General features: G+C 36.8%; 2 protein-coding genes and 1 long non-coding RNA gene across 3 annotated transcripts in view; all 3 read right to left on the reverse strand.

Annotated features, from left to right (window-relative positions):
• Positions 1-89: 89 nt before the first annotated feature.
• The window catches only part of LOC126376344 (uncharacterized), a 140,487-nt gene continuing 115,272 nt past the window's right edge, over positions 90-25,304 (reverse strand). The window contains exon 2 of the long non-coding RNA XR_007567705.1: positions 90-1,120. This is a non-coding gene — a long non-coding RNA (uncharacterized LOC126376344). The remainder of the gene's footprint in view (positions 1,121-25,304) is intronic.
• Positions 15,909-19,562, reverse strand: LOC126376337 (uncharacterized). Its single transcript, XM_050023669.1, has 3 exons — positions 19,409-19,562; positions 18,763-19,142; positions 15,909-18,630 (listed from the first exon to the last, which is right to left on the reverse strand). The coding sequence occupies exons 2-3, from the start codon at positions 19,135-19,137 to the stop codon at positions 17,140-17,142; spliced, it is 1,866 nt and encodes a 621-aa protein (XP_049879626.1). The 5' UTR covers positions 19,138-19,142; positions 19,409-19,562; the 3' UTR covers positions 15,909-17,139.
• LOC126376292 (alpha-tocopherol transfer protein-like) overlaps positions 23,207-25,304 on the reverse strand; it is a 46,100-nt gene continuing 44,002 nt past the window's right edge. The window contains exon 5 of the mRNA XM_050023614.1: positions 23,207-23,661. Within this exon, the coding sequence (XP_049879571.1) occupies positions 23,413-23,661 (249 nt within the window). The 3' untranslated portion in view covers positions 23,207-23,412. The remainder of the gene's footprint in view (positions 23,662-25,304) is intronic.

Raw genomic sequence — 25,304 nt, forward strand, 5'->3', positions numbered from 1 at the left:
TGACAATGATGAAAACAGATTGGAAAACGCGGTATGATTGACACGGATTGACACAATATGTCTCGTCAATTTTCTTTTTAAACAAAGGGAAATAATAATTTCCAAGTTAATTTTAAATCAATTTCCTCATTATTAGAAACGGAAATTCACCCAGCAATGAAGTCAATAACAATAAGGTTCCAGTATGAAAACGACTCACCGTAATAACAGTTTCCAAGTTGAGGTACCATAATTTCCAAACACGACTGCACACAGTATGGAAATATTGTGATGTTCGCGCCATCATATCTTACGGCATGTAGTGATGCCGATCATTAACAAGGTCCAGGTCACTTCAAATTCAGGTCCATCTTCAATGGACACTACATCTTCATCACGTGGTCACACGAATGTGATAATCATCATAATCTTCTTCTGATAGTGATAATCGAAACTTGCATTGTCTTGTTGTGAACGTCGCATCACGTTGTCTTCATCCAAGTCCACTAATCCCGCTTCTGATGTCGTAGCAGAGGGGGTGGGGTCGGTCGTAACATCATCATCAGAATGGAGGGTGGGCGTTTGAAGAGTGGGCGTTAGAAGACAATAATGGCCGTCATCAGTATCACAATCATTTTATTTACTTCCACATAGTTTTTGTATCACGATTAAATAAAGTCACAGCATAAGGTACACACTCACGGCAACGTCACGGTATTCGTAACGGTTACACAGTCTCTCGTTATCTAGCGCGCATAAGGACGTTAGCGCGAAGGGGCCCTCCACCACCCATGGTTCCAACATTCGGACCGAATCATCGGGACATGTGAACGTACTTGCTAGGTGCTCTTTTCCGATCACACTTTCTTGACGTCCCTACAAGTTATAGGTGAGCGACTATAGCACTCCACGTTCCGATCGTAATTATTCGACACGTCCGCTCAAGACGATGGTTCGCGGTAGACCGCCCGACTAGAACGGCAGTGCACGTCCGCTCGACACGACGACTCTGTAGTGACTCCCGACTTCACTCCGCTCTGCTCGTACACCACCTTTCGTCGGAGCGTTGCAACTTCATGACGGAAGTGATGTAACTTCATTTTATTTTCCGATTTGATCAATTTCTCTTCTTAATTCATAACTAACTCCGACATATATATATATTGGAAAGCGTGCGTGGGGCCGAATATTATTATTATCATTGTCGAAATCATTCTGTGAGACTGTCCTTTGTTTGGTAAGGACTTTGCGGGCTTGAATCACCTGATCGTCGGAAAAAGTAAGATGATTCAGTGCTTCGGAGGGCACGTTAAGCAGATGGTCCCGTTGGTCGGCTATTAGCCGTAAAAACATCTCCACCAACCCGCATTGGAGCAGCATGGTGGAGTATGCTCCATACCCCTCCGGTTGATTGAGGGGAGGCCTGTGCCCAGCAGTGGGACGTGTATCTATAGGCTGTTTATGTGTATTGCCATGCAAAAAATATTAATTATTTTATACTTGTGTTACCAGCAAAAATCCCAAGCATGTAAAAACAATGATCCTAGTTACGTATCTGCCTGAAGGTACTAAACATAGTCAGGCAGACTTAGGGTAGATACATACCGTTCCATGTTTTGTCCCTGATTAGAATCAGACAAGGTACCTATTTTTAGCAGCATACAATGCGTGGTATGTGAGCAGTGCTCACTGAGCACCGTAGTACGGGGAATTTCGTGGTCTCTTCTACCCCAACGGGAAATAGGCGTGATTTTGATTATGGACATCATCAGCCGTACGACGCCCACTGCTGGGCATAGGCCTCCCCCAAGGATCTCCACGACGATCGGTCCTGCGCTGCCCGCATCCAGCGGCTTCCCGCTTCCTCGAAGGACATTAAATAGTAAATAGGTCTTCACAGTCGCGACTGGATTTTAATAATGAAGCCGACAATGTATTGAATGATGAATGCTCACGCGTTTCATAGGTACAGTCATGAGCAATATAATGTACCCAATTTAGGACTTTGTCGCACTAACATATTTGACATTTAGTGAGACTTACAGTTCAAATTGTCAAAAAAGTTAATGTGACATGGAACCAAAGTGTATACATATTAATGCTCGTGACCGTACGACGTTTTTCAACATACTTGTGGGGAAAATAATATAATATAATTCCGAAACACAACTGTAATAAAAAATATACTTACTTAACTGTGACAAAAATCGGCAAAGGCGCGCAATCTTTTTTTTTATCCGACCACCGCGAAGTTAAAAGGAGGGTTATGTGCTTGCGCTATGTCTGTTCCCACCAAACTTCTAAACCACCTATCAGAATTTTATAAATGAGGTTTAACTAGCAGCTTCTTGATACTTCACACTAAATTCAATGTAGCGCCCTGTAGAGGACATAAACTGATGAAGTAAATAAAATAACTTAAAAAAAATTGCCATGAGTAATTTTGTTGGATATCAAGTGAAAAAGTTTAAATTAAGTACCTACACATTTCAAATAAGTATGTATATGTCGTGGCCAGATCGTAGAATTGGCCATATCATGAAGTAATCATGCATTTAATTGTTCATATCATTAAACTTTTCGTGTTCATTGATTTGGTAAAACTACATCATGATGTAGCCAACGTGTGATATTCTATTCCATAAAATGATCGAGCTCATCATGAAATGATCAATTCTACGATCTGACTAAATATATACTACCTTTTACTTACGGGTTTGCTTGAATTTTTTTCTTCACTTCACAGGTCAAGCATAGCACAACAAAGAAGAAAACACTGTTAGAAGCAAACAGCGCTGTGTCGCAGGTTCTAAGTTGGTTTACAGTAAATAACCTAGTTCTAAATGCTAAGAAAACGAAGTGTATTAAATTTGTTCTACCAAACGTAAAGAAAGTAAATAATAACATTAAAATTAACGACGAGAAACTAGATTTTGTTGAACACACAGTTTTCTTAGGAATTACTGTAGATTCAAAACTTCAATGGGGCCCACATATTGTATCACTAGCGGGCAAGCTAAGTTCAGCAGCATATGCCGTCAGAAGGATCCGACAACTCACAGATGTACCCACTGCTAGACTTGTCTACTTCAGCTACTTCCACAGCATAATGTCTTACGGTATTTTGCTGTGGGGTCGAGCCGCTGATGTAGAAACTATTTTCATCATTCAAAAAAGAGCAGTTCGCGCTATTTATAAGCTGCGTTGTCGGGACTCTTTGAGGGAGCTGTTTAAAGAAATAAATATACTGACGGTCGCAAGTCAATATATATATGAAAACATTATGTATGTACGTAAAAACTTATCTCTCCTTCCGAGAAACTGTGAAAGGCATACTTACAATACAAGAAATAAACATAAAATTGCTATTCAAAATTCTAGATTAAGTAAATTAAATTCATCTTTTTTGGGGTTATGTATACGTTTTTACAATAAAATACCAGATAATATTTTAAATTTGTCAGAAAATAAATTTAAAGCTCACGTGAAGCTTACTTTATGTAAAAAAGCTTATTATAAGATTAATGACTACCTAAATGATAAAAATGTCTGGTATTGAATGTGTTCCTCTAGTTATTAAATAACTTGTAATGTATATCCTCATTGGTTTTTAAAAGATGTGTTGCTGTTGCAGTTTCTTGTCATTTCTTCTCCTCAGCCATAACACCTTGCGAAATGACGTAAATTCAAAATGTTACATTGACCTTCAACAAGTTTATCCATGATAATTACGTTGAATAAATGATTCTGATTTCTGATTTCTGAACAGCTCTACAACGCCGGGATACGATCTAGGACAAGATTAATCAACAACCACAAACCTATTTACCCAACCCACTCAATCAACTGAGTTAATATTTGACTTTGAAGCGAATAAACTTTGTTGAACAAACTATGTGTCAAGACAAACAGTGTCACTCTCGTTTGTAGTAATTAATGTCAGTCTTTCCATGGTATAAGAAAACTAGGTATGCTCATTTTTTTTTTTTTTTTTTGTTTTTGTTTTCCCCGAAGGGTAAGGCAAAGGGAACTATGCCCATACAGCCATGTCTGACGTATTTTTTTTCTTGATGATTAATGAAATGATGAAAGGTGATGATGATGAAACCTAAGCCCCCACCCTCGGAGTAGACTCCTACTCCGAACCCCAAACGAATTAACTCAAAAGTCCGCATAAACTTTTGAGTTATGAAGCGGCTTCCTGACACGAAGCGAAAATAGGCAGATACACTTTGTTTATTGAATACTCCAATATAATAACACTCGCGAATGTCTTCCGACTAACTTAATGCGATCATTAACCACAAAACACCACTTCGTATTAATTATTTAGATTATTCAACGAAGAAAGCAACTGTCCCGTTCCCGTTTCCCGCCAAAAAGCCCTAGGTATGCTCAAAAGTGACAGCTAACATTTCAAGGTTAACTATTTTTTTTTTATTTTGGTTTTCCCCAAAGGGTAAGGCAAGGGGAACTATGCCCATACAGCCATGTCTTATGTATTTTTTTTTCTTGATAATGAATGAAATTATGAAAGATGAAACATACGCCCCCACCCTCGGAGCAGACTCCTACTCCGAACCCCAAACGAATTAACTCAAAAGTCCGCATAAACTTTTGAGTTATGAAGCGGCTTGTTAGCACGAAGCGAAAATAAATAGATATACTTACTTTGTATATACGTCGCGAATGTTTTCCGACTAACTTAATGCGATCATTAACCACAAAACACCACTTCGTATTAATTATTTAGATTATTCAATGAAGAAAGCAACTGTCCCGTTCCCGTTCCCGCCAAAAAGGCCTTTCAAGGTTCCGCCCGGTCCCGCCCTGCGTTGCCATTTCGTAAAAAATAAATTACCCACAACCTGTTTTTATATTCACTTTGCAAGGAAATTTTCAACTTTATAGTAAAAGACTTACTTACACTTTTAATGTTTTTATAAGTACATGTGACAAGTAACAGTAATTAAATACATTAGTCAGTAATTCACTTAATTTTCAATAATAAAATTTAAGTCCTTGGAATGTTGGAGATACCAATTTCATGGTGACACTTACGTCATCAATGGGCTAGCAATGGCGTTTTGACATAGGATTGGGCATAAGTACCTGGTTTTCTTATACCATGAGTCTATCAACGTAAAGTGCCTACCTACCTAAAATCAAACTATGGGTAATTTCCTAGGTCAAAGATAAATTATGAAATTCTGATTACGAAATAAAGACAGATCTAAAACTGTATAAAAACGTTTTCTTTTTTCTATTTATGATTTTAAGAAAAATGTAATAATAAGTGCGGCGTTAAGTCACGTTTTTCTATGACGTAAAATCTGTACCGTCGGTGAAAAGTAATACAACTCGAGTTGTATCACTTTTGAGTTATTAGCACACACTTCATGTTCAAAAAATTATCTTTCTTTCTGTCTAATTCTCGTAACTGTAGCTATTATAAATACGGAGATAATTTTTGTGTTTAGTGATATAAGTACTGTTTGTGAAGGATTCATGCTGTTATAACACGTGTAACATAATTCATCTTAACTTGCATTAAAGTGAAATGAAGATTTTCACTAAATATTTTGGTGTAAGTAAATGCAACTCAACATATATTAAAATACACGCAATCCTTGAATTCTCACAGTCCGTGTTTAATGATATAATTTTAGTTGTAACATCAAACACCAAATTTATATTTTCGTGAAAAGTAATATAAATTAATATATATCAAAACATTTCTGAAAATACGATCTTAGATATCAATTACGTGTCGTGTATAATGATACATACAAGTTCGATTCCATGCGCCACCAGTATGTATCCTAGGATGACCTCCGCATAAACCTGTCTATGGGAAGACATTTTGTCTAGAGCCACAGCAAACCATATCTGATCCGCATTGCGAATGGGTATAGGTTAAGTTAGTACTTCAGACCAAACCGTGTTTTTTCTCTTTCTGCTATAGCCACCTTGTAGTACTTAATTACAGTACCTCAATAAGTTGTGGGTCCTGATCATGGCGTCGTTATCACCATGGCAGGGTTAGTCAAAAGGTATTTGAGATTTGTCATAACTGTCGTTAGTCTCCTTCCCTTAGCTCGAAGCATAGCAGTTTTACATAGTTTTCTTGATTACATGCAGGTTAAGCGGTGGCAGATTGAACGCTGCCTTCATTGCTATGGTGGTTGTAGACGTGAAATAATGGCTCCAAATATTATCGAGCTCCAATTAATATGCAAGCCATTCAATACACGCTGGTTAGATCTTTTATACAAGCGCCGGTAGTGGTATTTTTGAACCTACACAGCCGTAGATGACAGCTCGGCATCGGCAGCATCGGGATCTGCCACATCTTCTCAAGAGAAGATTACCAGTTTCTCAAACACGTTGAATGGTGTAAATTTGTCGAGCTTCCTCATTTTTATAAAGGGAATAACTGCTCTGAACTCTTGAGCACCACCAGTAATATTTGTTTTCTGTATTTTGATTACATAAGAGAGAATTACGCACAAGACTGTGAAAAATGGAAAGAGGAAGGGGAGGCCTTTGCCCAGCAGTGGGATCTTGTAGGATAGATTAGATTAGAATAAATAATTGGCAACACCATGGGCACAACCCCCTTAATTAAACCACAACCACAACGTCACAAAGTTTGTAAAAATCCCAGGAGGTATTTGAGCTTCTGAAAGGAGTTCGTTGGCTTACATAGTCAATAAAAGCACGCATAATGGACCACTTGCGTTTATGCGGAAAACTGAGCCCATTAAAATAACATTACATATGGGACATTCGAGTATTCATTGAGTCAAGTTAGGGGCCTATGGCGGCTCAGTTATAACCCTGACACTAAAGTTGATGGGGTTGGTAAGCCACCTCACAATCCACACGATAGAAGAAGAAGAAGATGGGACATTTGCCCATACATGTTGTGCCGACCCCACCTAGAGTGAGATAAGGGCAGGAGGATGATGATGATATAGTGGGAAGTTTGCCCACTTCACAATAGTGGTCCATACGTGAGAATACGCGGAAAGTCCCCCACGTGTGCTTACGTGTAGATTTTTGCGGAAACGAGCTCATTTAGCTTAACCATAACAGACCATGGTCCATGGTGGTCATGGTCATGGTCTGAGAATAGCCCTGTGTAACCTATAGGTTTGTAGGTGAACCAATGATCTTCATTTTCACTACCTATTCTTATCGTCAACATTGATTCGACTCCGTTTATCGTTCTGTCAATGTTGCGGGCTACCATTAGACCGGCAATTTTGATAATTCGAAATATCGAATTTTACTTTACTTTAGGGGATTTTGATTGTAGAATGAGTTGTGATCTTTTAAATAGTTTCAGCAAGAAAGAAGTAACACTTACCGGTTTGTGTGATTTTGGTTTAAAAGTACGTAGGTACATCACCTTTATCTCCAGGCCATACTGCCAGGCTAGCTCGAAACATTCCTAATGACCAGTCTTAATATGATTCCTCTTACCTTCATTTGTTAGGGGTGGAAATATTATCATAATGGCGTAGTGTAGTGGACAAAATGTGTTTGTAGTGGGCAGCAGTGGTGGTTTTGACCGGTTATTTATGAGTTTTGAGAGTAAAATCATAACAAAAATATATTATTATCGCCACCTTACACTATATATACGTGTACCATCTTTATATGTATGTATTTATTAGAAATTCGTAAAAACATGTATCATTTTACACAATATAACCGAAAAAATAAGTCATGTTAAACCACTTGACACAAATTCGTTATAGTTTATAGTTTGTGTCAATTGATATAAGTTACGTTTCTTTACTTTTTAAAGAAAATAAATAGAATTTTGCCTTTCTACAACATTATGAAATAAACTTTCTTCCAAGACATTTTGTTTTTTGTAGAATAAGACTGTAAAATTAATAATTGAAATATGATATATCAACGATGACTTTTGTATAGTTATGTGTGTAAAAAGGTATAAGTAGACTTGTATCAATTTACACAGTATAAAAGTTGGTGTCAACTGATACATGTAATTTATTTTGATCCTCTACCATTTCTGTTTAGGTTCTAAATATAACTAAATATTAGAAAAGAAACCTTCCATCATCACCTATCGACACATCTAACTTCTGTTCCATTATTCCTTATAAGTCGCGAGCTAGAATGTTTTTAACTTTAAACTCGATTTTCTCAAAACTTGAATTTTGGACTTGTATTACTTTTCACCGACGGTACAGAAATGTTCCCTTTATCATAAAAATTGCATAGTTCATGTTTAGTAAAAAGTACTGATTTGACTGCGGAGCTCGATGGCGCAGCGGTAAACGCGCTCGGTCTGCGATTGTTGAAGTTAAGCAACTTTCGCAAAGGCCGGTCATGGGATGGGTGACCACAAAAACGAACATCTCGAACTCCTCCGTGCTTCGGAAGGCACGTTAAGCCGTTGGTCCCGGCTGCATTAGCAGTCGTTAATAACCATCAAGCCGCACTGGGCCCGCGTGATGGTTTAAGGCCCGATCTCCCTATCCATCCATAGGGAAGGCCCGTGCCCCAGCAGTGGGGACGTTAATGGGCTGATGATGATGATGATGTGACTGATTTGACTAGTTGGAAACTACCCTATCATAGCGTTATTTCGGGTTAGTCTGTCATTCATTTTGAATTAGATACCTACCTATGTAGGTATAAACAGACGTGAATATATTATACTAATTAGGTGCCATCTTTAACATACTTAAACATAACTTAAGCTCACACTATATCCCAATTGGGGTAGTCAGAAGTACAATCAAAGAGCAAAAGAGAAGATATTAGTCACTGAGATAGCGAATTATTTGTAAGCATTGGTGAAATTATGAACAATGAGTCATCATAAGTAAGTAAGTAAAATATTTATTTTTCATAAAAAAATACAGAAAATTTTGTTACAGAAACCCCACAAAACCAATTCCTCGATTTGTCTGTGGGAGTGGAGTTCGCTTAGTTATTATGTCTTAAAATACTTACTTACAGTTAACTTAAAGCTAAGAGATCTTTTTCATAAGATGTTTAAATAAGGTGTTTCTGGTCTATTACAGAAAAGACACGTAATCAGGTGTTAAGTGCAACGAGTAACCCTTTCACGGACATTTATGTTTCATAATAGGTAGTATGACACCTTGGAATCGGACCGTCCGTAGACGTTCTGTCCTTGAAAGTGTTAATCAATTACTTTCCAAGAAACTGATTGGACATTTGCAGCTTATAGTACTTCCATCACAAGATGAACTAAGTACCCACGCGTCACCGAACTTTCTGTTACACCTTTTTTTCTTTTTTTTTTTGACGTGACTTATTGTAGATTTGCCGCAGATGGCATTAACTACTTCGCCGGACAAATGGGGAGCGCTGAAGGCTCTCACCCGGTACAACGTTTAAGACAACAGGCCTGAGGGTGCCCAGTTCTGTTACACCAACGAGATAGGCGGTGAGCCGTATCGCCGTCTATAATGATCGACCCATAAATAACCCATAATACTCTTTGCTGAGCTGGTCTGACAGGCCTCCTCAATCAACCGGAGGGCGTTTGGAGCATACTTCACCACACTGCTCCACTACTCTGGTGAAGGCGTTTGGTCGCATCTAGTAGTCCGGGACCAACGGACGTGACTTCCGAAGCACGGAATCTTACAGAAAGCTCGGTGAGGCGTGGGTTATTGTAAATGATATTAGTTAGATGATTTAGTTTCTGGCGAACTTAGCCTGAAACGTCCCTCCTTGGGATAAGTATAGTTGTGAGCTCATGTTATGTTTCACTTTAAAACAGTTTGCCTAAGTCTAAACGAACTTGTAACTAAGTATTTAAGTCCTGCTTCTACTAAATTAGTAAGTACACAAAGGGAGTCCCAACAATCAACTATGTAGATAAGGGAACTATGCCTCAGTTTTCCAATTTCCTTTAAGTTAGTACCTACTTTGATCATCAGTTTTGGACTTTGGCAACTATTTTCAGGCGTTACGGTGTTATTGCGCTACTTACTTCGATTCTTGTTTGGTAGCTTGCTCACCACATCGATCCAATATTTCTAAGTAATTTTCTACTCTCTGTCTTCTTCAATTCATCTAAAAAAGTAATGTTACAATTTTATATTTGCGCATTTAAAAGCAAGTGCGCAATGTTAAGTCAAATTCTATTGTTTTGAATTTATTCAAAACTAACATCTAGTTACATTTTGAATCGTCATTTTTTTACATAACGAACGTCTCATCCGCTTGAAACTACTGCAGCTTCTCACAACCTGTATAGCCGGGGAAAAGAAGCTGCAAGAAAAACCTCGGCACAGGGCCCTAGACGTCAGAAAGCAATATTTGACATTTGCGCATATAAAAGTAGGTGTGCAATGGAAACAACTGTCAAATAGCAATATTGCTTTCTTAGATGAATTGCTTCGATGTGGCAATTTTAACCTCCCTGTTGTGTGTTGCAATAAACAACACAATAATCTAATTCTTTAAAACCGTATGCCGCCGACAGCTGATTTTTCTTTTTTTGACGTGACTTATTGTAGAGTTGCCGCAAATGGCATTAACTACTTGGCCGGACAAATGGGGAGCGCTGAAGGCTCTCATCCGGTACAACGTTTAAGACAACAGCCTGAGGGTGCCCAGTTGGGCGCGAACCTCGGCTCAGGGCGTCGTCTGAGAGGAGAAATATTTGAAAGAATTAATCGACCCTAGTGGGTCGATAGCGATAAGCACTGAATGAGGGAGCACATTCTGTTGACAAAAATAACATCCGAATGTGCTCTTGCAAAAGACAACGAGAGGCTGACGCTATTACTTACGTTTTTTTCCAAGGAAAAGCATATTAGTGTCAATTGAAGTCAATTGAACTTACGTACTTACAAGCGCACTGAAATTTAAAACACATAAAACCAATTGTTTATAACAGCTTCATCGATTTTATAGACGACTAATATAAAAAAACCAAATAAATGCGGGTAGATATAACACTGTTCCGTAGCTTTCATATAGCTATCTACTTCATCATCATCAGCCCATTAACGTCCCCACTGCTGGGGCACGGGCCTTCCCTATGGATGGATAGGGAGATCGGGCCTTAAATCACCACGCGGGCCCAGTGCGGATTGGTGGTTATTAACGACTGCTAATGCAGCCGGGACCAACGGCTTAACGTGCCTTCCGAAGCACGGAGGAGCTCGAGATGATTTTTTTTTGTGGTCACCCATCCTATGACCGGCCTTTGCGAAGGTTGCTTAACTTCAACAATCGCAGACCGAGCGTGTTTACCGCTGCGCCACCGAGCTCCTCAGCTATCTACTTACTACTACTTAATTTGCTTTTAACCCTGACACCAGTGTTGATGAGGTTGGTAATCCACTTCTCAACCCACACGATAGAAGAAGAATTTGCTTTTAATATACTTACTTAATAATTATGCCTCGTCCATAATGTTTTATAGTTAAAAGTAGTTTTGAACTTATTGCAAGAACCACAAAACTAAGTTCTTTAGTAATCATAATACACTTAAAAGCTAATCCAACATTCATTATCTACAAACTTATTACCTGCGAAGTTAAAACTAATAATTCTAAGTTGTTATTATACAGGATGTTAGTGATATCGTAACGAATAAGAGAGATGATTCAGACTCTCTCTCTCTCTCTATTTAAGAGCTGCGCTCTTGTCGGTGGAGTAATTGCCATTCCTCTCTTCTTCCCGCCATAACTTTCACGTCCCGATACGACACGACCTGCACCTTCTCTTAAAAAATTGAAGGGAAGAGAGGAAGGGGTAGACCTAGGAAAACATTTATGAAACAAATAAAAGAGAAGATTCAGACTATGATTCTGAAAATAATGATATCAAGTGGAATTTTCCGGCGCAAAAACCAACAACTCAGAATCATGGTCTGAATCATCCCTCAAAGTTTTCGTTACGACAGCACTAACACCCTGCTTAGTCTAATCATAGTTCTAGCTATTATACTTATTCGCGTGAGATCGTGTCGGGAACACAGAATTAAAATAACATAAGCTCATCTCTATCCCATTTGGAGTAAGTAGTCAGAGATACTTTCATCGCAAGTAACTGAGTATAAACACCTGACCGAGCTTTCTGTTAGACCAAAGTGGCCGTATATAGGCGGTGAGCCGTATCTACCGGGTGAGAGCCTTCAACGCTCCCCATTCGTCCGGCCAAGTAGATAATGCCATCTGCGGCAAATCTACAATAAGTCACGTCAAAAAAAGGTGAGCCGTATCGCTATCTTCTTCTTATCGTGTGGGCTATGTGGTGGATTACCAACCTCATCAACCCTGGTGTCAGGGTTATTATTGAGCCGCCAAAGGCCCCTGACATGACTCATGTAACGACTACATCACACATCAGTAAGTAATAACCGGGACCAACGGCTTAACGTGCCTTCCGAAGCACGGATCATATTACTGTCGGACAATCGCTGTCTATAATGGTCGATAAATGAGGTAATAACTCACTGATGCAAATCCGGTACTAAGTTTCTAACCGGCGCTCCCATCATTGGTTTACTTTAGACCGGTGCGGGGATTCGAACCTGTAACCTCACAGTGAGAGACAAGTGTCCTTCCAACTTGGCTACCAGGGCATCATCAATTTAAGAGCCACGCTCTTGTCGGTGTAGCATTTTCCATTCCAGTCTATCAAAGGCCAATTCCTTGACTTCCCTATAAGACACGACGTTAACCTTTTCTTTAATCTGTTCCATGTAAGCTCTTCTTGGTCTTCCCCTTCCTCTCTTTCCTTCTAGCTTTCCTTCTATGATGTTTTTAATGAATTCGTCGTGTCTTATTAGGTGTCCAATCATCTTGCCTCTTCTGTCCTCAATAATTCTCAGTATTTGTCTCTTTTCCCTTACTCTTACTAGCACTTCCTCATTTGTAACCCTTTCTGTCCAACTTATTCTTTCCATCCTCCTCCAACACCACATTTCAAAGGCCTCGAGTCTCTCTCTGTCCTTCTGTGTCAGTGTCCAAGTTTCACAGGCATAAGGTTTTACCAGGGCATAAGGAACTCTAAAAAATGTTATTTGCAATTTGTAGAATCACTACCAATATTTAGTACGACTTGCTATTTAATTTCAGTCAATTAGTGTCTCAATTCTCATGTAAAGTCAATGTCAAACTGTATTGGAATTCCAGCTACAAAACATACAAACCAGCACAAGATACCACCTTATTGGGATGGGCAGAGCCACAAAGACAACTGGTTTGTTTGTGTTGCACGCTATTGGTTTTTATAGGATATCTTTCGCCTACGGAATGACGGGAAAGAATGAAAAAGTACTGGTACTTAGTTGATTTAACTAGTTTTATTTTATTTAATGCCCGTATCGGTTTAATGAGTTATTGATTTATCTTATAAGTACCTCCTAAGTCCACCTGCGGCAATTCATTATACTTACATTTATACACATTTAAAAAAACTGATTGAAGAAAGAATTGATTCAATGTGGTCTTTTAACCCCCTAGATATACCAAATACGGCTTTATAGGGAAAATCACACTCTATATCAACTCAGAATCATGGTCTGAGTCATCCCTCAAAGTTTTCGTTACGATGTCACTAACACTTTACCTATAGCCAATCTTGTTGGAAAAGATCCTCGCACTTAGCAGGCATGTGAGCACACCATTTAAATATGTATAATTGACTGCCGCAGGTGGACTTAGGAGGTACTTATAAGGTAAATTAATAAGTCATTGGTCCAATACAGGCATTAAATAAAATACAACTAGAAAAATCAACTACTTAACCCTTTCATTCTTTCCCGTCATTCCGTAGGCGAAAGAAATCCTATAAAATCCAATAGCGTGCACCATAAACAAACGAAAGATATAATATATAGAATAGAGTACAGAGCAACGAAGCATGATTGGTGGAGGGAGGGAGACAGGGCCACGTGCAGGATTATCCAATAAATCAGCCGGTGCAGCCAAGGCCGCAGATTAGTGCAATTGAACGGTGCACATTGTGTGGCGACTGGAGCTGCGCTCTTGTCGGTGGAGTAATCGCCATTCCTCTCTTCTTCCCGCCAAATCCTTCACCTCCTGATACGACACGACCTGCACCTTCTCTTTTATTCGTTTCATAAATGTTCTCCTAGGTCTACCCCTTCCTCTCTTCCCTTTAATTTTTCCTTCTATAATGTTTGTTATAAATGAATCGTGTCGTATCAGGTGGCCAATCATATTTCCTCTCCGGTTCTCTATAGTCTTCAATATGGTTCTCTTTTCTTCAACTCTTTCCAGCACTTTTTAGCACTTTTTTAACCTAAACCCATACCCTATAAAAATACAAAATTATTTATTCAATAGACACGATATAACAATGCTTATTACACTGCGATATCCACACTAGGTACGCCTGTGTCGTGGGAAAACTGTTTACTAGGACTATACCTGTCACAGAACTACATACAAATAAATAAATGAAAAGAATAAACAAGAGAAAAGGGTAAATATTAAAATGTCAAGTTTGGTGGCGAACTTTCATATTAGTTTTTCGTGAAAAATTGGGTTCCGACATGGGTTCCAATTTTTCACGAAAAATAATGTGAAAGTTCGCCACCAAACTTGGCACATTTTGATATTCACGCAAAAACAAAAAAAAAACAAATCGCAAACAGAAATTAAACTAATTAGAAACAAAACTAGTACAAAATATTGTGGGTGTATGAGTGTGCGTGTGTGTGTGTGTGATTGGTGTTTTACACACAGCAGCTCATAAAAAAATGTAAAATTAGGATCGCTGAAAACAATGATAACTGCTTATTTGTGAGGTTAATTAAAACGAAATATTTATTGAAGGAAAACAAAATCCTTTATCTTTCAACTATTTTTTTTTTATTAAATTTTCTTTCGAAATCTTCTTCCCTTCTTCCAGTGCCTGTCCATTACTGGACGTTGGCCGTCAGCTTTGAGAACTCTTCTCTGTCAGAAGCAAGACGAAACAGCTGTTCTACGGTTGTACTACTTGTAACGCCGGACCATTCGCGTATGTTCCGCAGCCACGACTTCTTCCTCGTCTCTCGACGTCTTCCTCCTTCAATTTTGCCCGTCATGATTAATTGAAGCAGCTGGTATCTTCCATTCCTAAGAATATGCCCCAAATACGCTACTTTCCCTTTTTTGACAGTTTGCATCAATTTCCGGGACATACCGACGCGTTGGAGAACCTTCATATTGGTGATTTCGAAATCAGCATAATGAAAACAAAAAGTATACTCAAGGAGATTAGAAAGTAGTTACGGGTGATTTTGAAAGCAGCTACATAAAAAACAAAGCTACCTACGTAAAAAGACTACTGCCGCTCAATCCCGTCAATCTCGGCGGGATCTCGTTATAATTATGCTTCGGGATTGATCCCGAAATATTAGACGAGATCTCGAGAGAGATGGATTAGATTTAGCAATTCAATTATAGAAAAATGGTGAACGATAACAAAGACAACAACGGAAGGTGACAATTTCAGCAACTTGACATGCATAAAAAAAACTTCGAACTTCTGCCTACCCCTTAAGGATGCAGGCGTGATGTTATATCGTAATAATAATAAACCTTACCCACGAGAATCTTTTACGAAGAGGTAACTAACCTACATAGCAAACCTTACTTTGTGGGTGGGTAGAAAATCATCCAGGAACGAGACATTTCATGATAGTCCAGTAAATTAGCCAAGTGGAGAACCGAACCCGGAACTCTATCTCAAATTTGGCGTATCGTAGGTAAGTCTGGTTCATCACGTTGTTAGTCGGTTTTGTATAAGGGCAGTAAATTCGAAACGAGCTAAATATTTGGACGCAAATTTCAATTTTATTTGGCAAGATATACAGACTCGTATACTTAAATAGGTCTAATGATAAAATGTTTAATAAATTATTAAATAAAGTGGTATTTAAATTAACTTATTCAACTAAGATTTTGTACTTACATAATATTTTCATTGTGAGCCTCAGAACATCGTAAAAATGAATAGATAGTGCAAATAGGATTTAAAAATACTTTGGAATTCATTATGCTTTGGTTACATTCTAAAACTTAACATGATAATTTAATACTTTTAAAATATAGGCATAGGAACTTACAATATAAGTCCTAAACCCACTGTTGCAATGAGGTTCTTTCCATACAACATTCCCCAAAAACAATATAGATGGCGTTGTTCACATTTAACGTGATTTTTACCTATTTTCTTATATCTGAGGTACATAATTATTCAAAAATATTATCTAATGGCAGAGTCATATTGTATAAAAAATAATTGGTGATTGATATTTGGAACAGATACGAATAGATTTATGTTGCTAGGTACCTATATTGCTTCTTTTTATTCTGATCAGAATAATAATGGGTGGAAGCAGCGGCGTAGCGTGGGTGTCGGCCGTCCGGGGCGGAAGACAAAAAATCTGCCAAATCGGTTAAGCCGTTTTTATGTTATGTCGTGACAACAGACAACGGGTTTCATTTTTATATAGATTATAGATTGTGAAATTTTGCCGCCCCCTAAAAAGTGCCGCCCGGGGCGGGCCGCCCCTGCCGCCTCTACGCTACGCCACTGGGTGGAAGATGAGTTGTGCCTGGGTGTAATAACAAGGGTCATCATTTATACCTAAAAACAATCTTCTTCTTCTTCTCTTCTTCTATCGTGTGGGTTGTGAGGTGGAGTACCTTACAACCCGCACGGACATGTCTCGTGTAACGTCTACTTGCTTACATTAGTAAGTAGTAACCGGGACCAACGGTTTAACGTGCCTTCCGAAGCACGGACAGAAGAGAAGGTTAAACGAAGGCAAATCTGTACAGCGCCATCTATATTTTTTGGGGGAATGTAGCCTGGAAAGTCCCTTATTACAGAAAAATTAAAGAACTTATTAAAATCTAGTACATGATTGTTAAGAAAAAAAATAATAATTAAGTACCTACAGTCATGAGCAATATAATGTACCCACTTTAGAACTCTGTCGCACTAACATATTTGACATTTAGTGAGACATTTACAGTTCAATTTGTCAAAAAAGTTAATGTGACATGGTACCAAAGTGTATACATATTAATGCTCGTGACTGTAAATATGGTAGTATAATATAGTGCATTGTTTTATCTTCCGACGTAAAGGGAAAACTGCTTTTTATTACATATTTTGTTGCAAAAACTTCCTTTCATTTATACAATTTTCTAACTCGTCGTGATACTTGTCTATCTTTGCATCAAATCCAGGACTTTGTATGCCGTAGTCAAAGCTGTTCCCTGTTATAATCTTTTCTTTATTCAGCGTGGAGTCAAACCTTACTTTCTTCCCAGGAGTATTTGTCTTGTTATGTGAAAAGTCTAAATTGTCAATCGACCTTTCTCTTAATGGAGTTACATTCATATTTAGCCGCGTGTTTCTTAATGTCTTAATAGTTTCATACTGATGTTCTTCATCATCATCTTCATCTATCTCTTCAATTTCAATGTCAGATGCGTCCAAAGCGGGATTTTCTATCCCTGAATCTTTACCTGCTGATTTCTCTTTCGGAAGTTTTCGTGGTATTTCGTAAGGATTTAAAGTAATGTTAGGATCAGCAGTGGTTGTATTATGTTTGTCTCCTTTGAAAGTCCTTTTCAAAGTTTTGAAAACCTTCTTAGAGAGCTTGTTGCCTACTTTAAGAAACTGATGTTTTAAGTCTTTCTTGTTTTCGGTTGATTCATTGGAACTGTTTCCTTGACTGGTTTTGTTCAGATTCATTATATCTACAGCACTGAACTGAGACACATCATAGCCCAAAATTTTGCTTTGCTTGTTGAAATTATCGCACATTTCTCCAACATTCTCGTAAATAGGACTCTCTGATCGGTAGCCATCAATATTTTCATATTCATGTTGATCAATAGACTCATTTACTGTGGATATTGTACTGTTAGTGTCATGTGCAAATAATCTTCTAGGCATCAGTGGATTAACTGGCTGACTGGGCCCTTGAACAGGTCTGTTTAGCATTTCATCATTATATTCCAACTCAGTGTTAGTTTCATTTGTATTTAAGAATGGATTTTCTACTCCTTCAATTGCATTAGCCTCAAGATTTTGATTTAAATTTGGATCTAAAAATGGATTTGTGTTTTTCTTTTTATCAGAAATAATACGTTTTTTCTTAGTGATTATTGTAATAGTTTTGATTTCCATTATATTGCTCTCATTCAGGTCGTCATCTAGTACGAAAGAGTTAGACAGATTTGGTGAGTCAAGAGCCAAACGGTCTATGAAACTTAGGTTCATACTGGTATTGTTAACAAAAAACTGATTTTGAATATTTGTATGTATATTAGTTGTATTTACAGTAGGTGTATTGTCACCTTGAGCAATGGCTGTAGCAGACTTTTGTTCAATGACAGATATCCCTGAATCAATTTCATTATCAATTTTCGAAATATCCATACAGTTTTGAACCATAGAATTCTCTACATTAGGTTCTTCGGGTAAATTTGACATGTCCTCATTTTCATCAATGTAAGGAGTAGCATTAATTGTGTTATTAGAAGTGATTTGTGCTACAGAGATACTATTTTCTTGCATAGTGACATCAGATTTAATACTTTCTGGTAAAACATCAGTTAAATTCGCATAAATAGGTTCAGAAACCTGAGTTTGAGGCTCTGAATCAACAACAGATTTATCTACAGCATCAAAACCATCAATTGCACTGCTTAAATCAAGTTCTGGCTGTGTTTCAATGACTTTAGGATCTACAGGACTAATATTTGGTTTAATAACAGCAATATTTGGCATGTAAATAGTCTTTGGTTCCGTAATATCAAGATTTATTTCAGGATTAATGCAATCTGATTCGGAAGTGATGCTCCTGACATTTTTCTTCACATTTTCTAATTCTCTTACCAAGAATTCATTCACAGCAGCTTTACTTATGCCTATATCTAAAGCGGAGTTCTCAAAAGCTGCGATATCACAACTTTGAGTCCGTTTCCGCTTCTTAACGGGCACAATTTCCATGGCATTGTTGCACATGGGATCTTCGTTGGCAAGAAGGTCCAGTGCTGGGTTCAGATACACGTTGGGACAAGGAGTCGCGATTTTCCTCTTGCTTTTGGTTGGTACCACTTCAAATAGGTTATTGTTGACAGGGTCCATCGTCACTGAAGAAATGAAAATATACTAAGTTAAAAATTAAATTGTACTAAATAGAAAAATAAACGTACGATGCGAGAATTTCTTCAGCGTCTTTCCTATGTTTTGCATTAGAAGTTTATTTATATAATTAGTTTATTCTTCTAACTATACACTATTATGTCGGTGAACAAAACGTTATAAATAATTGACGACTAATAAAGTAAAATTTCTAAGGACATTTCATTCATAAATTGGTTGAAAAAAGTGCGCACAAAAGTTCAAACTTTCTTACCTCGTACTGTCCGAATCACACTTTCTTCATCGCGAACAGTATCACTAATACACTTAAGATTACTAAATAAGTAACAATTAAAAGAATTAAATAAGAAGAAACACAATTTTAATTTATAAAATTCACTTTTTCGATTCGTAAACAAAAAACCGGAGGCAGGTGTTTCTGGACGGCGGTTATTTTGTGACAGTTGGCGTGTACTTGCCATAGCAAAAAAAAAATCTACTATTCCTACCATATGAAGAACGTATAAAAAATACAGATGGTACTATCAATCGTATATAACCCGCCAATTTATTTTTGTATTATTCTAATTTGACCTAAAAATGTTTATTATAAAATAAACTGGCCTGGTCCAATCTCAATAAAAGTAACAGATTTACTAATTTTGTGTTGGAAAAATAAAACAAAATTAGATACTAAATAAAAATATGTATTGCTATGAGCAAAATCACATGAAAGGTTCCTTGAACCAGCAAAATTACAACACAATTATTATATTATAGCTAAAATATACATTACAACAGCTCGCATGGTAAGTACAATATCAGGTATCAATATACTTTGTACAAGATAACAATTTATCACAAAATAGGAAGATAAAATACCACAAAACGACAGCATTTCAATCAGTATCTACCCAATCCACAGAAAAATACATTACTTCCTTATATCTATTGGATGAAATTAAAGATGACACCCAAGGATAATTATTACACGCTACATTATTGCTATCAAGGGTGCAAGAAAAATATTTTTGTAAAATACGAATCATTTTTTTACTTACAGACTGCGTCCTTGTTTTATGGATTGTTTTTATTTGTAATTAAGCTGTTGGATTTACGTAAAAACAATTTTTGCCAATTTATCTTCCACATAAAAGTAAACCGAATTATCAATTAAAAACAACAATATCACGTAAAAACAAAATTGTACATAAATGATTAAGTATGTATGTACCTCCACCTGTAATTGACTATATTACAGAATCATGCACGACTCCCCAATTCCTACATCAAAATTATGTCAAAAAGCTAACCAGAAACCAACTACGTAGAGATTCCTTAAAAATGCAAAGTCATAAATTAAGTAAATATGCAAATAAAATTATGCATGTGCGAAATAAATACGTACGATGTATAATTGGTATTAATAATATTTTTATATGTCCATTATATTTTTACCACACACAGAAACAAAAAATCAAACACACAATCCACTACCTCCGTTTCACAAAAAAGCGCGTCTATCATTATGAATTATGACGTTTTTTACGACTATAATGTTGCTAGATCTGGGAAATAATTTTAGATGAATACATTTTTTTATTACAATAATATACAGTACAGAGTAAAATAAAGTAAAAAGTCTATTTATTTTATCAAACAATATTTCAACATTACATTTTTAAGCTTTACCAACTATTTTACAATACCACATCAAGCATTCAAAATTATTAATATCCACGCATTTAAAGTCTAAAAATATACAAATAATGTAGGTAGGTAGTACCTATATTGTTACTCACTGACAAAAATGTTCACTTACTTAAGTATTTTGTAAATTTACTGTATGTAAGCCTTAATATCAATGCATGAATATTTTTTTTATTACACCGATAGGTACATATTTTTAAGAATACCACAGCAAGCTACATCAGTAGTTTTTATTTTGCAAAAATGAATTTAAGGAAGACTAATATGGTAAAAATATTTTAAAACAAAGATATACGGACGGTAAACCGATATCAGAAATATTAAATAGTTATTAAATGCATATTTGTTTTAATGATCAATTTTTATACATTTCTATGCTATTGCTAAAGCAGTTTCAATTTAGTTTATCATAAAATATTTTCTCTAGCACGAATCAAATTGACATTTTCCCAAAATAGTGCAATATTTTCTACCCTGTTGAGCTATAGAACTTACTACAGCACATGTAAGCGAATGCCCATTTTCTTATAGTAATCTGTGGATATCCGACCATTACGTTATGTTTTATTAGTCTATCGTTATGATATTGGTAACTATTTCGTCTAGTCTAAAATTCTTATTTATGGAAACAGATTTAAGTACTTATTAAAGATACAATGGTGATGCAGTCTAAGGCAAAGACCCTAAATATAAAAATATTTGGACATATCAGGTAATTGTGCTGTTATCTAACTTTTAAAGACATTTGGAATTTTATACTTAGGACTTTTTAAGCTACGTTCCTCGAAAACAATATTGTTTTGAGATGGCGCTGTAAATATTTTCCTTCATTTAACCTTCTATTTTCAGGGATAACAGATATATGCATCTTTTATCTTTGTTTTTGGGTATAAATGATGACCCGAAATGAAATTTATTACACCCAGGCACTATTACTTCTTCCACAAATTATTATTATTCTGATAAAAAAGAGAAGCAATATAGGTAGCAACATAATTCTATACATGCCATAATGTGATCCAAATATCAAGCAATAATTATTTTTTTCTACTCCTCTACTTTAATCTGGCATTTAAATAACCAAAAAGTCTAATATAAGTACATACATAATTAAACTCTTTGAAAAAGTGTACGCTCTATGGCCTATAAAAGCATTGTTTACAAAGTGTAACTGTACTATAATGTCGCCAAAAAAGCATTGTTGTTGTTTTTTTTTTTTGACCTGGAAACTGGCACCTTTACTTTGTTTGGTGCCATAGATATACTATAAAAAAAAAGTATACATTTGCCGCCATTTTCCCGCGCGTTGGAAAATAAATTGGAAAATTTTTGTGTTTCGTTTCAAAACACTAAAAAGTATAAAATAAAAAGGAAAAATGACGTCGTCGTAGAAAAAGTATTGTATGCAACGTTGTATAACTAGGTCAAAAAATGCTCGTGGCGTCTCTTATTGCGATGTTCGCCAAGGCTCACATCGCAACTCACGCCACTCGCATTTTTTGACCCTTCTTATACAACTGTTGCATAAAATACTATTATATATGCTTCGACCATTACATTATTGTATTTTTGAATAAATATGTACCCACCCGAGTAATGAGAAAATAGGTAATTATTACGTTAAATCTCGCCAACGCCATCTATATTATTCTTGGGGAACGTAGCGTAGAAAGTCCCTTATTAGTACGATAGAAATGCTCGATTTAAGTAAATAGTTTTTCAAATAGGTAACTCTTTGACTAAAAAAGCGAATTCTGCTATACTATAATGTACTTATGTTTTGTTATGCTATTTATGTTTATAATACAGGTTTTTATTTTTTTTTAATAAGATATTTTTTTGAAATATGCAATGCGGTTTTTAGATTTTTTCTCAAAGGAGAACAGCGAAATGACAATGACTAATGTCAAGTCATTAAAATGAGAATATATTTTTTTAATAAAATAATCGATGTACCTATAAATATTTGTTGGCAAATATTTATTAACTTGACTGAGAAAAATAACTCAATTTAATTACATGTAACTATAATAAATAATGACATAACATTTGACATTGTCATTTCATTACGTTAGTCGTTGTTTTTCGCCGAACAGTAATTTTATATACATTTTCCCCAGAAGTTACATGAATTATCATAATTAAAAATCATGAATTTTTCATATGACCTTGTGAGAGAATTGAATTTCTGTGATACCTACTGTCGTCCATTGTATTTGCCTAATTCAAAAAATAAAAAATGATAATCTATTTTAAATATAAATAGCAAAAATCGTTTTAAACTATCGCGATTTCACTTATAATTATTAAAATGCCTATTAAAGGTACTTAATATTATTATTGCGTATGGCAGACAAATATCAATAAATTCACATAAAAAAATAACATTCGCACTTAACTTTATTACAATACGTGATATTCTGGTCTGGACAGTAAGATAGGTACCTATCTCTCTTAAATCTTAGAGTATTTAAGTATATAGGTAGGTATTTTATTCGCGATTAAGTCCCTTAGACATTTTAACAATTATAATAGCAACTAACACCTACCGTAAAAACGATTTATACTTCAATCTATATCCAAACTCTTGAAGTTTTTCTCTAACGCCTTATCCCTTTTCTTATCAGGTATAGCTGCTTGTCTTTGGGCCTCCTCTGCCTTGAAATAGGGCTCCATTGCCGCTAGTGTCTGAATACACTTTTTATGCAATGTCTGCGTGTCTGGCAAGGTACCGCCGTAGTCTGGGGGCAACGCTGACCGTGATATAACCGTTTCGTAGAAGTTCTCCAAATCTTCATTCTTATTGTGGAACTTAATCTGTAAATAATAATTAGAATATATAAATATATTGGCCCCTATTCGTGCAGACACCTCCCAATTAATTTTATTTTAAGTTATCATAATCACCAGCCCATTAACGTCCCCACTGCTGGGGCACGGGCCTTCCCTATGGATGGATAGGGAGATCGGGCCTTAAATCACCACGCGGGCCCAGTGCGGATTGGTGGTTATTAACGACTGCTAATGCAGCCGGGACCGGGAAAAGGTGTGTGCGTACTGGAAACAGTAATACTATAGGTGTTATTTTACGGCTTGCTAAATTCTTGGAAAATGGTTCATATATTTCTACTTACTCTATAATATCAACCCCTAGGATTATTCCGTTTTTCACGGGGTCCGCTTACCTAACCTGAAGATTTGACAGGTCCGGATTTTTCCTCTGGGTCTTACTTTAGTCTTAAATGGCCATAAGCCGCTAAGGAGTACTAAGAGCGCGTGGACTGTCTCGCTTTTCACAGGGTCCACTTACCTAACCTGAAGATTTCACAGGTCCGGTTTTTTACAGAAGCGACTGCCTGTCTGACCTTCCAACCCGCGAAGGGAAAACCAGCCCAGCCCAGACCTCCGAAAATACAATTCTCGGGAATGTGGGTTTCCTCACGATGTATTTCTTCACCGCTGAGCACGTGATAATCATTTATGATCCAAACATGAATTCTAAAACAAATTCGACAATCATTGGTTTAGGCCTGTGCTGGATTCGAACCTGCAACCTCAAAGTGAGAGGCACGCGTTCTACCAACTGGGCTACCAGGCTACCACGCTCTCTATTAACCTTACAGACATACTGTTTTTAAACAGTTTTGCAGGGCATTGCCAAATTGTATTGTGAAGTAAGATTAAGATTTGATAAATAAATAGTGACAACAAATAATGTCAAATCTTGCACATTGTACTTGTCTAAGTGATTACAGATTATTAAAGGATTAAGAAGATAATACATACATACATACATACATAAACTCACGCCCGTAATCCCTAATGGGGTGGGCAGAGCCACAAGTAATCAAAGACAACTTGCAGCCACTGTTGATACGAAGTCCAAAGATGGATATGATGAACCTTATGGTGATAAGGGATCAGCCTATCGCCCATAACATTAGTCCATCATGTTAGAGGACACAATCCCTCTGTCGGTTTTTACGACATGCCCGGGAAGAGAAGCAGCTGAACGTGTTCTATGTTTTTTATATGCTCCCAGAACAGCATAGAAGCAAGAATAATCCGGTTTGAAAATAAAGATTTCATAGTTTCCAATCGTTTCATACCTTGCGTACGTCGGTTTCGGTTTTAAGCATTATCTGGTGTGAAACTAAGTGTAAACTAGTAGAAAACAAACATGATTGATAATTTAGGAACTGGTTACCATCTCATCATCATTGTGGTACCTACAAAGGACTTAAACACAAAGTCTACGATCAGGCTATAGTCGTGAGTTTATGTAATGTAAAAGAAGCACAATATGTTGCCTTATTTCTAAATATAAATTTATTCCAGGCAACCTTTGGGCATAGAATAAGGAATAAATACATATAGCGGGAACTCTCCGCTCCCCACCATCGGCTGAGCTAGGTTTACCTCACCCCGCTTCGGTCTTTTAATCGTATGGGTGTCAAACG

This window comes from Pectinophora gossypiella, chromosome 20, assembly GCF_024362695.1.
Source record: "Pectinophora gossypiella chromosome 20, ilPecGoss1.1, whole genome shotgun sequence".
NCBI classification, from domain to species: Eukaryota; Metazoa; Arthropoda; class Insecta; order Lepidoptera; family Gelechiidae; genus Pectinophora; species Pectinophora gossypiella.

Bases quoted from the DNA above. Each gene is read 5' to 3' on its own strand.
- LOC126376337 (XM_050023669.1), bottom strand. From the start codon at position 19,137: ATGGACCCTGTCAACAATAACCTATTTGAAGTGGTACCAACCAAAAGC. The intron at 18,631-18,762 runs GTTATTAAACCA...CCTCAAACTCAG, and splicing joins TTTACATGCCAAATATTGCT to GTTTCTGAACCTATTTATGC.